Genomic DNA, 15363 nt, shown 5'->3' on the forward strand with positions numbered 1-15363 from the left:
TATATATATATATATATATATATATATATATATATATATATATATATATATATATATATATATATATAAAGTGTGTGTGTGTGTGTGTGTGTGTGTGTGTGTGTGTGTGTGTGTGTGTGTGTGTGTGATACCCTTACGTCAGATCTCACGCCCAGTGTCTGCAGACTTCGTTGTAATCAGTTTAATAGACTCACTTGTTGCGTTGAATACTTTAAAGTCGGATCAGATAAGACTACACTATTAGAGCAAGGGGGGGGGGGAAGAGGGAGGGGTGTAGCGAAGGTGTATAGTGAATGCTGAATGATCCTGGATGTGTATAGTGAATGCTGAATGATCCTGGATGTGTATAGTGAATGCTGAATGATCCTGGATGTGTATAGTGAATGGTGAATGTCCCGGATGTGTATAGTGGATGTGCTGGATGTGTATAGTGAATGTCCCGGATGTGTGTAGTGGATGTGCTGGATGTGTATAGTGGATGTGCTGGATGTGTATAGTGAATGTGTTGGATGTTGCCACTGAGGGAGGACACGTCGAAAGGATTACAGGGATTACTCGGTTAACTGAGGATTAATAAGTTAATCCTATAGTATTGCTGTCAGACACCTCCACCACACACACCTCCCTCCCTCCCTCCCCCGCTGCTGACACACTGTGTGGTGACAGGTGAGGGGTAAACACACACACACACACACACACACACACACACACACTCTCCTTTCCTCGCTGCTGACGCACTGTGTGGTGACAGGTGAGGGGTAAACACCCACCTCCCTCCACCTCCGCCACACTGTGTGGTGACAGGTGAGGGGTAAACACCCACCTCCCTCCACCTCCGCCACACTGTGTGGTGACAGGTGAGGGGTAAACACCCACCTCCCTCCACCTCCGCCACACTGTGTGGTGACAGGTGAGGGGTAAACACCCACCTCCCTCCACCTCCGCCACACTGTGTGGTGACAGGTGAGGGGTAAACACCCACCTCCCTCCACCTCCGCCACACTGTGTGGTGACAGATGAGAAGGCTGTGGGGGTTGGAGAGGGGGGGGGGGGGGAGGTGCACTGTGTGGGGCTTCAGCGCACAGTGCGTAAGCTTGGGCGTATGAAGTGTGTTTTTTTTTTTTTTTTTTTGTTTTTTTGTAGCCTGCGTTACGTATAGCGGTCGATATAGGTTAGGTTTGTACCCAGAAGTGACGTAGAGTGATGGTAGTGATGTTAATATGATGATACCTAACCCTTCCCTCAACTGGTCACTTCAACCCTTTACTTCCCTTCCCCATCTCCCTCCTCCATCCCCAGTTCAACCCCCCACCCCTCTTCTCCACCCACCCCCCCAGTTCAACTCTCCCCCCCCCCTTCCCTCCCTGTTTGTCTCGGGTACGATGACCTGACCTTCCCAAGGGTCAGGTCAGAGGCCACGGGGCCCCCCCATCCCAGCCCAGTACCTCATCCAATTACGTATACGCTGTTAGGTGTAGCGTACCACACTGCGTATTGTCCATGGCTTTGATCATCATATTCTAATCCTTAATTGCGTCAATTATTCCAACTATAATAATGATAATGATAATAATAATGATAATGATAGTAATAATAATAATAATGATAATAATAATGATGATAATAATAGTAATAATAACAATAATAATGATATTATTATTATTATTATTATTATTATTATTATTATTATTATTATTATTAATATTATTATTATTGATATACGAAAGCCTTACCATCACACACACACACACACACACACACACACACACACACACACACATGAAAGCTAAAACCATAGAAAACGGCCTGCCACAAAAACAAGATAAAATAGCCTTTCCGTTTTTCATTAGGACAATGGCGGGTTAACGAGTGTGTTCAGGTGGTTACAAAGAGAGATGACACATTGATCCCACCCTCGTTAAATCACCCCGTAACGCCTCGTTCATAATGACTGTACGTATGTACGGTCCCTAGTGCAGTACATTGTACATAAATGGGGTCAGGTACTGTGGCTGGGGTGGACGCGCTACAGTGGAGGGACTTGGTGGATGCGCTACAGTGGAGGGACTTAGTGGATGGGCTACAGTGGAGGGAGTGTGGTGGATGCATTTTACTGAAGGCACTTGAGTCAAAGCACGACGGTACGACCCTTGAAAACGACGGTACGATCCTTGAGCACGACGGTACGACCCTTGAGCACGACGGTACGATTCTTGAGCACGACAGTACGACCCTTGAGCACGACGGTACGACCCTTGAGCACGACGGTGCGATCCTTGAGCACGACGGTACGATCCTTGAGCACGACGGTACGATCCTTGAACACGACGGTACGATCCTTGAACACGACGGTACGATCCTTGAGCACGATGGTACGACCCTTGAGTACGACGGTACGACCCTTGAACACTACGGTACGATCCTTGAGCACGACGGTACGATCCTTGAGCACGACGGTACGATCCTTGAACACGACGGTACGATCCTTGAACACGACGGTACGATCCTTGAGCACGATGGTACGACCCTTGAGTACGACGGTACGACCCTTGAACACTACGGTACGATCCTTGAGCACGACGGTACGATCCTTGGGTATGTTGGTATGACTTGTTAACGAACCCATGAGGGTCGTACCGTTGTGATCAAGGGGTAACGAAACCGTCATGCTCAACGGGGCGTAACGCACCGTCACGTTCAACGAGGGTAACGTACCGTTGTGCTCAACGGAGGGGGGGGGGGTAACGTACCATCACGCTTAATAGGTCCATGTACAACACAAACTGAACGAAATGAAAAGAAGAAAAGCTAATCTTGAGAAAGTATGAAACTATGCGAAAGTTTTGATATCACCAAAGTATATAAAGTTGGTGTAACCTTGTGGGAACTTAACGAAGCCAAAGTTAGAATTCATGGCACAACTTAGTGATAATGACGTAGCCAAGTTACCCTTGCACAAGGAATGGTATGGTAAACTAATGTAAATGGGCGTGGGTGATGAAAATGACTGGAATTGACACTGTAATTAACGTATTTTGTTAATTGCAATTAACATGATCACCTTTACCTTACTTGAATTTGGCATTGGTGTTGAATATGGTAATTTTTTTAATCTTATGGAAGATAATTGGAACAACAGTTTTCATTTGTGTAATGAAATAATTCGTGTATGTCATTGACTGAAATGGGTTTTCAGTCGTTCATGTGGGTTTTCAGTAGATTGAATGGGTTTTAGTTGATGAAATGGGTTCTCAGTCAATGAAATGGGGTTTCTATCGCTGAAAATTGGCTTTAAGTTCCTGAAATGGGTTCTCAGTCACTGAAATGAGGTTTCTAACGCTGAAAAATTGGCTTAAGTCTCCGAAATGGGTTCTCAGTCGTTGAAATGAGGTTTCTAACGCTAGAAATTGGCTTGTCTCTCAGATGGGTTCTCAGTCACCAGAATTGGTTTCCAGTCACAGAAATTGGCTGTGTTTTCTTACCTTGCGCAAGGGTCGTCCCATCGTGTTCCAAGGGTCGTCTCTCGTGATCTTTGGTCGTACCGTCGTGTTCAAGGGTCGTACCGTCTTGCTCAAGGATCATACCGTCGTGCTCCATGGTCGCACCGTCGTGTTCGAGCATCGTACCGTCGTGTTCGAAGGTCGCACCGCCGTGCTGAAGGATCGTACCGTCGTGCTCCATGGTCGCACCGTCGTGTTCGAGCATCGTGCCGTCGTGTTCGAAGGTCGCACCGCCGTGTTCAAGGGTCATCCCGTCGTGCTCAAGGGTCGTACCGTCGTCGTGTTCAAGGGTCGTACATCATCCCCATGGTCGTACTGCCGTGCAGCCTGGCACGTGGAATGAACCACAGGAACGGATGGTGCCTTCCCCTATTATATGGAGGGAAAAGAGTGGAGGTCGTTAAGCAGGGTAGCTAACAAGGCCCTCCGATGGTTCTCATGGGTCGTTAAACCCGTGCGTTATGGCCCTTATTTGGCCTTAAGGGGATAGGGCTGACGACCATCTCTATCCACGTGTGTGTGTGTGTGTGTGTGTGTGTGTGTGAACGAGTGACGTCATTGTTTATGTCCAGTCTCATGACGTCAGAGTGACGTCATGATGTTTTCGGACAAAAACGTTTGTTTTTTTTTCTCTTTTTTCCCCAGCTGAAGTTCAGATTTCTCTCTCTCTCTCTCTCTCTCTCTCTCTCTCTCTCTCTCTCTCTCTCTCTCTCTCTCTCTCTCTCTCTCTCTCTCTCTCTCTCTATCTATCTATCTATTTATCTATCTATATCTATTAAATCGTTGTCGGTCTATCGCGTGTCTCGGTAGATCGTGTTAACAACTCCTCCTTCCCTTTCCCCCTTCCCTTTCCCCCTTCCCCTTCCCCCTTCCCTTTCCCCCTTCCCCTTCCCCCTTCCCCTTCCCCCTTCCCCTCTATACTTGTAAATAAAACCCCCCCTCCCTCCCCCTAGGGTTCTATTTAGGGAGGTCAATCCCACACTGCTGACTGGCATTTAAGGGATTAAAGGATTTAAGGGATTAAAGGATTTTTCCCCTTTTTAGGATAACCTTTTTGTACTGTTCGATTATTTTATTTTTAGTTAATTGAAATCAATTTTTACAGTTTTTAGGTTTTTGGTGCAATTTTATTTTTTTTTTCATTTTCTTTTACATTTTTGATTTGTGTATATAATGAATAATATAAGGGTGCCATTGAACAGATAAGGCAAAGACTATATAATGATAATAATAATAATAATAATAATAATAATAATAATAATAATAATAATAATGACGATAATTATGGTTATTGAATCGGAATTCTTGTTTTTGCTGTGTATTTGTTTATTTTTGTTAGCAGCGAAAAAAAATCGAGAGTGGTTTGTGTGTGTGTGTGTGTGTGTGTGTGTGTGTGTGTGTGTACACGGTGGAAAAAGATAAGAAAAAAAAAGTTTCTTCCCATTTTTTGTCAAGAAAAAAAAATTTCTTCCCATTTTTTGTCTGAAACAATATGACACCACGGACGAAAGCTATTGAAAAATCTCCAATATGGCTGTTGGCCGGCCACTCGTAGCGTTGCTAAGCTGTCCTGATTTTTAATATTAGTATCGAATTATATCGATCACTAGCGAACCATTTCCTGTCATTTGCAGTCGTAAACTCCATATTGATTTCGTATACCTGGGGGGATGGGGGGGGGGGGGTTGAATGACTTATAAATTGACCAATGAGCAAATATGTCTGGCAGTCACGCTCAGCCACCACCCTCACCGCCCGCCGACGGTGCACGAATCGTATCGGAATCCATCGGTCACCCCCGGAGAGGGAGTTTTCTTTGCCGTGTGTACATAGACGCAGCCATGACTGCCTAGCATAGAAAACGTAGGTCCGGAGAAAAATAGGACATATATACATGTCCCAGTAAAGAAAATGTATATGTTGTGGGATGCTTCCCAGACGCAATAGAAAACTGGTCGAGTGGACGAGCTTTATTTACACTTGTACTTATGTAAGTACTTACACTTGTACTTATGTAAGTACTTACACTTGTACTTAGGTACTTAGCCTTATAGTTTGAGGGTTTGCGTTGTTATGGTAACGCTGCTGGTCTCTTCATGGTGGCCGTTGTCATGGTAACGCTGCTGGTGGGTCCGGGTGGAAAGAAATGTCAACTTGTGAATTTTGCAGCTAAGCGACCACTCCCCTGGGGCTCTCTCTCTCTCTCTCTCTCTCTCTCTCTCTCTCTCTCTCTCTCTCTCTCTCTCTCTCTCTCTCTCTCTCTCTCTCCATCTGTTGCTGCTGGAGCTACCGTTGCCGTTCGTCTTGGAGGAACAGGACGTTACCGGGGGGGCCCCACGACCTTCGTTTTACTACTACTGTCCGTTGAAGAGAAAGCCTTTTAAACGGATGGGATTGAAGCCTTTTAAGTGGATGGGAATGAATCCTTTTAAGTGCATGGGATGGAAGCCTTTTAAGTGGGTGGGATTGAAGTCTTTTGACTGGATGGGGTTGAAGCCTTTTAAGTGGATGGGGTTGAAGCCCTTTAAGTGGATGGGGTTGAAGCTTTTTGACTGGATGGGGTTGAAGCCTTTTAAGTGGATGGGATTGAAGCCTTTTAAACGGATGGGATTGGAGACTTTTGAGTGGATGGGATTGAAGTCTTTTGAATGGATGGGGTTGAAGCCTTTTAACCGGATGGGATTGAAGCCTTTTGACTAGATGTTGTTGAAGCCTTTTAACCGGATGGCTGAATCTTTTTAACTTACCAGAAGGGATGAAGCCTTTTTCGCTGATATATGTATTTTACAGTAGACAAGAAAAACATTTATCCTTTGAAGTTGCGTGAGGTAAAGCCATTTTTTAAACTGACATTTAACCTTTTGACATTTGTTGATATAAAGTTTTTCTGTACACCGGACTAGGTAAAGCCTTTTATCCTTTTAAATCGGATGAGATGATTTTACGACGGAGATAAATTCTTTTATACTGGATGATATGAAGCCATTTATCCCGGATGAGAAAAAGCCTTAATACCGGACGAGATGAAGCCTTTTATGCCGGATGATATGAAACCTTTTATCCCGGATGAGATAAAGCCTTTTACACCGGACGAAATGAGGCTTTTTACAAAACACGAGATAATATGTCTTTTTAACTGGACGAATTGATGCCTTTTTTTTCTTTCCACAAAAGAGGTAGAGCCTTTTATGCCGCATAAGGCAAAAGCCTTTTTTTTTGTATACATCACGAGATGAATTCTTTGTCAGTGTGTAAGAGATGAAGGCTTTTCAACCCCCTCAAAAGAAAAAACAAAGTAAAAGGCCTTTTTTTTTTTTGCATGGTAAGTGAGAGGCAAGAAATGTGGACAGACCGGAGAGAGAGAGATAGAGAGAGAGAGAGAGAGAGAGAGAGAGAGATAGAGAGAGAGAGAGAGAGAATTTGACCACGTGAATGTAATGTGACCCGATTTATTTTTAAGTCTTTATTTTTTTGACCTTTAAAGGTCATTATCACAAGGCCAGGCCATTGTACCGAAAAAAAGGCCATACCACCGTCTTGCTCAGTAAGGTTCATAATGATATAGACGTTCCTTATGTGCGCATATGTGAATCTTTTTTTTGTTTATGTGGTGAGCGCATGTGTTGTGATGCAGAAGGAGCTAAACCACTCGCATGTCTTCCTCCTCCTCCTCCCTTCCACCACTTGAGTCGAAAATCCCATTGGCTTCTTTCGACTCCGTCGTCTCTATAATTTTCATGAGGCGTTTGAAAACCTCAGTGTGTGTGTGTGTGTGTGTGTGTGTGTGTGTGGCTCTTCATCTCTCTCTCTCTCTATGTTTGCTTGCTTTATTAACGCGTTCTTGCACCTACTGTATTCTGGATGTAGTTACTACAGCCGGGAATACATTGTAATACAGTGTGCTTGTGGGTCTCTGGTGACCTTGGCTGTCCTTTGTGACGTCACTTGCCCGCCAAAAATCATCGGACCAATCAGGACGGTGGGAGAGGGAGGAGCGGCCACCTGATTGGTCGTGAGGGCCGGCCGTGTTATTGATCTTAGAGGGGGTGGAGGGGGGGTTGATGTAGGGGGTGTGGGGGGGGGTGTTGTAGAGGGGGAGAGGGGCTGATCCCTCCGCCTAGAGTGAGAGAGAGAGAGAGAGAGAGAGAGAGAGAGAGAGAGAGAGAGAGAGAGAGTTGTTAACCACCTCGAGTGTCCATGGGTTCGCATCCCGCTGGAAACCAGACCACCCCCACCCCCCACACCCCCACCTGATGAAATTTGTCAATTTTTCTTAAAAAAAAGAATTAATTCCAAGTTTCTTTGAATTTAGAAATTTTTTCTCAAAAGTTTCAAAAAAAAAAAAAAAGATTAGGAGGAGGGAACTTGTATTGTGCGTTGCCAACTTTTCCGTAAAGAAATCCAATTTACTTTATCCGTTGGCTTGTGGGGGAAGGGGAGAGAGGGGAGGGGGAGAGGGGGGAAGGGGAGAGAGGGGAGGGGGTGAGGGGGAAGGGGAGAGAGGGGAGGGGGAGAGAGGGGAGGGGGGGAAAGACGTGGTTTTCTAATTGGCTGAGCAAATCTGGGGAGCTGAAATGGGGTCCCTGAGATCACGTGACCGACCGAGAGAGAGAGAGAGAGAGAGAGAGAGAGAGAGAGAGAGAGAGAGAGAGAGAGAGAGAGAGAGAGAGAGAGGGAGGGGGGCGCTGGGGAGAGAGAGAGAGATACCCCCCCCCTCCCATCTTCTCCCGGGGCGTGGTCTGTGTCTGCTATCGTCCAAAAAAATGATAACTGACAAAAATATAAAGAGAGAAATAACTAATAAAGATCAAATAATGTGATATAAAGTTATTAGGAATGAACATGAAATAACTGGGAGTAAATTAATATGGTCGTGTGTGATTTTTAGTGAGGTGAAAGTTGAGTGGTTGATGAAGGTGAGGGGGAATTGGTGAGGGTGAGGGGGGATTGATGAAGGTGAGGGGGAATTGGTGAGGGGGATTGGTGATGGTGAAGGGGGATTGGTGAGGGTGAGGGGGGATTGATGAAGGTGAGGGGGGAATTGGTGAGGGGGATTGGTGATGGTGAAGGGGGATTGGTGAGGGTGAGGGGGATTGAAGGTGAGGGGGAATTGGTGAGGGTGAGGGGGAATTGATGAAGGTGAGGGGGGAATTGGTGAGGGTGAGGGGGGGATTGGTGAGGGTGAGGGGGATTGATGAAGGTGAGGGGGGATTGGTGAAGGTGAGGGGGGATTGGTGAGGGTGAGGGGGATTGATGAAGGTGAGGGGGGGATTGGTGAGGGTGAGGGGGATTGATGAAGGTGAGGGGGGGATTGGTGAGGGTGAGGGGGATTGATGAAGGTGAGGGGGGATTGATGAGGGTGAGGGGGGGATTGGTGAGGGTGAATTGATGCATGAGTTGTGTGGCGTGGGTGGTGATACTGGTCCTCCACCCACCTACCCACCTACCCACCAGTGGAGCACCCACCCACCCACCCACCATGCTGGCTCCCCCACCCCACCAATTATCCCCCCCACCCACCACGTTGCCCCCCCCCCCCGTCATGGTGTCACTGTGGCCAGGTGTGGCACCAGTCAGTATAGTGTGGCGACTGTGGTTGATCCATCTACACCTGGTGTGGCCCCTCCTACACCTGGTGTGGTCCCACGTACACCTGGTGTGGCCCCACCTATACCTGTTGTGGCCCCACCTACACCTGGTGTGGCCCCACCTACACCTCGTGTGGCCCCACCTATACCTGTTGTGGCCCCACCTACACCTAGTGTGGTCCACCTACACCTAGTGTGGTTCACCTACACCTGGTGTGGCCCCCACCTACACCTAGTGTGGTTCACCTACACCTGGTGTGGCCCCACCTACACCTGGTGTGGCCCCCGGTTGCTAGGTTGGGACATGTATAAAACAGGATTTTTGACGTATCCTGGACGGTACGACCCTTGAGCACGACGGTACGACCCTTAAGCACGACGGTACGACCCTTGAGCACGACGGTACAACCCTTGAGCACGACGGTACGACCCTTGAGCACGACGGTACAACCCTTGAGCACGACGGTACAACCCTTCAGCACGACGATACGACCCTTGAGCACAATGGATACCAAATTGTTCAAAGGGTCGTAACGTCACATGCAAGGGTCGTAACGTCACGTGCAAGGGTCGTAACGTCACGTGCAAGGGTCGTAACGTCACGTGCAAGGGTCGTAACGTCACGTGCAAGAGTCGTAACGTCACGTGCAAGGGTCGTATACCGTCGCGTGCAAGGGTCGTAAAGTCGTGTTCAGGTAGTTGGAGACATTACCACATCCTGTCAGATTTAAGACCCTGATTTGGACAGACGGGGGAATCAGGGAGTGGACGGGTGCCAGACGGGACGAGACAGACCGGGAATCGAACCCTGTACCTTGATCTTCCAATAACCAGGAGGTTGTGTTGTGAATATAATATAATGTCTTGTTTATTTTTGTGTTGGCTCTGAAGGCTATAGCCTGTTCACCATACCCTGGGGGAGGCTGTCGTGGTTTCTCGCCCTGGGGGAGTTTGTCACGGTTACCCACCCTGGGGAGGCTGTCATGGTTATCCACCCTGGGGGAGGCTGTCATGGTTATCCACCCTGGGGAGGATAAAATGGACGGGTCAGGACCTGAGAGTAGGACCAGATCAATAGCCCCAGGTCAGGACCTGGGGATAGGACCAGATCGGGAACCCCAGGTCAGGACCTAGGGTATGACTAGATCAGTAGCGCCCCAGGTCAGGACCTAGGGTAGGACCAGATCAGTGGCCCCAGGTCAGGACCTGAGGGTAGGACCAGATCAGTGGCCCCAGGTCAGGACCTGAGGGTAGGACCAGATCAGTGGCCCCAGGTCAGGACCTGAGGGTAGGACCAGATCAGTGGCCCCAGGTCAGGACCTGAGGGTAGGACCAGATCAGTAGCTCCCCAGGTCAGGACCTGAAATCAACGTAGGTCTCTGGCCCTGGAGAGGACGAACACCCACCCTTCATTTTCAGGGCACCAGTCTCGGGCCATCTCCCTCCATATTTCACTTATTGAAGGGTCGTACCGTCGTGCTTAAGGGGTCGTACCGTCGTGCTTAAGGGGTCGTACCGCCTTGCTCAGGATATACAGAGAAACCATAGCACATTACAGTCTGACATGTCCCGTTAAACTTCAAAAAAAAAAAAAAAATACAGTTTGTATATAAATCACGTTCGTATGGTTGAAATAAAGTTATATAGTGACATCCAACACCTCCTGATACAGCTGTTGATAACGGATGTATTAAGCCACCAGTTGGCACTTCACTGTGAATCCTACAGGAAACTTGTGTAGATCTTTAAACTGAAAGTTTAAAAGAAAGGGGATGAGGGAGAGAGAAGGGGGAAAAGGGGGAGAGAGTGTGGGAGGCGTAACTTGGTTGTTGTAACTTGGTGTCCACGGGAGGGAGGTAATCTTAGAATTATGCAGATATATACCTCGACTTCCGAGAGTGTTTGGGTTTAGAGAGTCATCCTCACTCGTGTGTCCTGTACGTGAGGGGCGCGTGCGCCAGGTGTCCCCCTGCCTTTGTTGTCATGCCACTTGATGTGGTGAGGGCGGAGGGGCGGCATTGGTTGGGGTCGTACCCCTCAGGTCACTGGGGAAGGGGTGGCGCATGGGGGTGGTAACCACCCAACTTTTACTTTGGGAGGGCCATTAGAGGGGGTCGGGATATGGGGGTGTTACTTCTTAGGTCACCGTGAAGGGACCTTGGAGGGGGCAGTACGTGGATTGGTACCCTGGTACCCCTTGGGTTACTACCCCTCTTGGTCTTCGTATCAACTTGGCCTGCCACAGATAACCACACTTGTGCTCGTAATGATCGTCAATATGGTCGTATGTGTAGTTTTATGGGTGTCGGGGAGAAGCGACCGTCGCGATGGTATGTTTTGATGGTTCTTATCATCCTGTGTGTGTCTTGTGAGTTGTTTATGTTGTGGATGTCCCATGATGTCAGGCTTTATCCCCTGCGACGCAAGACTTCACGGGGACCTCCCTCTCTCCCTCACACACACACATGTATGTTTCCTTCCCTCAGTTGAAAAAAAGCATTACCAGTCGTCATGTGAAGCTTGTAAATACGACCCTCCAAGAACCACCACTTCCTCACTGCCAGCTTGCCTTTCCGACCGGAACCAGAACACAGGAACTCCGGGCAACCCCGACGAGCTCTGTCCTTAATACATCGAAGTACGTCGTGACGCGAGGAGAGACTGTAGTGTGTAGATGATGTGTTTAGAGACCCACTCCACTTGACTGGAATATATGGAAACTCGACCAATGCGCCTTAGTTAAGGACCTGGAAAGGCTCGGGTATGGTGGTAGTCTGAGATCCTGAAAGCCTTATCCACAGGGTGGATCATTGAAGCACGAATTCCCTCCACATCAGCAACCACTGTAGATTTACTACCACCACCACAATGCCGGCCACCATCAACATGTACGGGGAGTCTGAGTACTTGACAGCTCCTCTAGCCTCCGTGGAGGACCTGTCGCGTCTCAACACCCCAGGGGGTTCGCCTTCCCCCAGACCCCGCCAGAAGCACCCGGCGCTACAAGACCCCAACTGGGAGCCCCCAGAGGACCCTACCCTCTGCCTCAGGGAATCCGACGTGGCCTTGGAACCCACGGCCCTGACGCCGCTCCAGCCCTCGGAGGAAGCGGACCCGGGACCTCCGGACCGGTAAGTGAGACACATCCCTATGCCTCAGCCTCTCCACCGCACCTCACAGGTAACTACGTCTCTCTCTGTGTTCTCCATCTTGCATCGTCAGCGTTGCAAGGCTTGCGGTGAGCCGGCAGTTTCACAACACACACACGCTCCTGTGCGTCTGTCACTGAAGGGGGGAGGGAAAAAAAAAGACCCCCCTATATAAGATCATAGTAATTGTTACTGGAATGTGAATAGGTTTTGAACAAACGGGCTTGCATTTCTCCTAAGGTAAGTTGTATACTGTTTTATGTCTGACCAGTTTATTGTGTTTTGTGAATCAATACTCGAGACTGTATATGTTGTTGTTACTGGTTAGAGGTGTTGTTTATGAAATAATGACTCTATTGCCCATCAGATTTTCCCCTCCCTGGGGTTTACCCGTCAGATTTTTCCCCTTCTTGGGATTTACCCATCAGATTTTCCCCTTTCTGGGGTTTCCCCATCAGGTTTTCCCCTTTCTGGGGTTTCCCCATCAGATTTTTCCCTTCCTGGGGTTTACCAATCAGATTTTCCCCTTCCTGGGGTTCACCCATCAGGTTTTCCCCCTTCCTGGGTTTACCCATCAGATTGCCCCCTTCCTGGGGTTTACCCATCAAATTTTTCCCCTTCCTGGGGTTCGCCCATCAGATTTTTCTCTTCCTGGGTTTGCCCATCAGATTTTTTCCATCTCCTAAGGGCCACACATCAGGTTTCCCCTTCCCACTTCTTAAATCAGGTAAAACCAGAGGAAATAACATTTGTGTGTGTGTGTGTGTGTGTGTGTGTGTGCCACCTGTGGCCAATAGGTGTCACCATTTGAGCCAAAACTAGGGACCTAGAGTCTGCCAGTGTGTCTTCGTTGGTGGTAGGGGACATGCGCCGCACAGTGTACCTGTGTACCCAGTTCAGATGGTACTTCCCATCTTCTGAAGGTTCCTCTAGTCTTCCTCCACCAGCTGTGCTGCTGCCCTTGCCGACCGCCTGCTTTCCCTACACCATCTGGCAGCCTCCCTCAACTGTCTGGCAGCCTCCCTACAATATCTGGAAGCCTCCTTCCCCTATTTGCCAGTCTTCCTCCACCATCTGCCAGCCTCCCTCCACCATCTCCTATCTTCATTACTCTCTGACTGCCTTCCTCCACTATCAGGCAGCCTCCCTCCACCATCAGGAAGCCTCCCTCCACCATCTGCCAGCCTTCCCTGTCTGAGCTTACTAAAGCTATATACTGTAATCTGAAGGGTGTTTCCCCTGGGGCCTGCCGTCATGGCTCTCACGTCATCATTTCTTATCTCAAGAAGCCAAAAAATGTATTACCTGTTTCTTATATATATATATATATATATATATATATATATATATATATATATATATATATGTGTGTGTGTGTGTGTGTGTAATGTTACTTTGACTAATTTTATTGGAGCTATTATGACTAAATTATTTTATTGAATCTGACTTCTTTTATAACTATCCTTAATAGAAACAATTCTTGATTGTTGATTACTGTCCTGGGATAGTGTGTTTCTAGTGAGGATCCTTGTGTATGAGAGGCAGCTGGTGTTGCTTGGCTCTTATTGTAATGTGTGATGGGAAAACATGCAGTTAACCCTTGTCATTCTTGTATTGCAGGTTCAAGCTGGTGTTCATGACGCTGGTGTTGCATGGCATAGGAACACTTATGCCGTGGAACATGTTCATCACAGCCAAAAATGTAAGTAACACTGGCGAAGTACTGATAGACACCTAACCCAAGCGTGTGTTTGTGTTGCACATTGGCCCGTGTGTGTAAAGCACACTCCCCAACTGAACATGTCTCTGTTGCAAACCACATGAGAACAGTTATAAATCAGGACATACCCCTGTCGTGCTGTTTTGTTAGGGTCATTGTACATTTATGGTAATTCTCTAATAGCAGCTTAAAGCACATCTGCCCCCTCGCCATGTTCTTTTATTAACTTTGGCTTCGACTGCTTTCCAGCCAAGAGGCGTAAAGACACTACTAATTGTAAGCATATGTCCAACATTATACACTTACGGTTGAGAGCTTCAAGTGATTTCTCTGAGGGTTTGAAATTTAGTGTTTAGATACTCGTTTGTAAATAATATTTGCAAATTATGGGTTACTGAATATCAAGACACTAGCTATTGTTATAACTTTATCTTACATCATGGCTAGTTTTCTGTGACTGGGCATGAACTTCCCCTCCTTAGAGCACCCAGGCTGTCTAAGGTTGATGCCAATAGATCCCCAACGACTGAATTTGTCAAGGACACTTTGTAGATATCAACCCTCTGGAAGGTTCAAAGTTGTAGTTGCATTTGCAAGTAGTGAATTGCAGAATTCTGAGCTGCAGTACAGATAGATACAGCAAGGATTACAAGGCATAAGTTTTATGTTTTTGTTAAATAGATTAGTGTTGAGTTTATGACTTGAGAAGTAATCATGGCCTAATAGTACTTGAAGGTGAAGTACTTGAGGTTGGCTTAGGTGTAGAGTACTGAGAGAAAATGTGACAGCAAAAATTGCAGTGTTGAACCTTATTCAGGAAGGATGTTATTTGTAGGGGATATTTTTTGTTCTGTTAACCATCAGCTTCTGTATACCATGTCAGACATATACATAGTAATCTCTGATTTTCATAGACCTCCTTACCTTCACTTAAGATCTACAAATATAAATATCAAAATTAAACTTCACAGTTTCATTTTACTCATAACACAGTATACTGTAACTACCGGTTAAATCAGTGATATTTCTACATGACTCAATTTGTGCCCATAAACTTCATAATTACCAAATCTTGCAAATTTTATTTAATTTATGGAAATACAGTGGGAAGACAAGAGTAGATGCCCTTGTCTAAGTCATATTTCGTAAGCAAAATGCATATTGCAGTTCTCCATCCACTGACTTCAAAAATGTTTAAAGAAAAGAAACAGTGACAAAATTGTTAAACTTGAAGTTTTATGCTGTAGCGAAAGGTATACCTTAGGTTTGGTTATCCGTGACCACCTACTGTTCCCAGAGATTAAACACAAACACGTACAGTAATATGCTATATATTCTAGCGAAAGCTATACATTTAATTCAGATGATAGTTAGTGCCTACTGTACCCACACATGTAAGTTTCTAT

General features: G+C 46.9%; 1 protein-coding gene across 2 annotated transcripts in view; it reads left to right on the forward strand.

Annotated features, from left to right (window-relative positions):
- The window catches only part of Ent2 (Equilibrative nucleoside transporter 2), a 289869-nt gene that overhangs the window by 250952 nt on the left and 23554 nt on the right, over positions 1-15363 (forward strand). For both annotated transcript variants that reach the window (XM_071666023.1, XM_071666024.1), the window contains one exon: positions 13858-13939. In XM_071666023.1, coding sequence (XP_071522124.1) covers positions 13858-13939 — 82 coding nt within the window. The remainder of the gene's footprint in view (positions 1-13857; positions 13940-15363) is intronic.

The sequence above is a fragment of the Panulirus ornatus genome, chromosome 10 (genome assembly GCF_036320965.1).
Source record: "Panulirus ornatus isolate Po-2019 chromosome 10, ASM3632096v1, whole genome shotgun sequence".
Classification (NCBI taxonomy): Eukaryota; Metazoa; Arthropoda; class Malacostraca; order Decapoda; family Palinuridae; genus Panulirus; species Panulirus ornatus.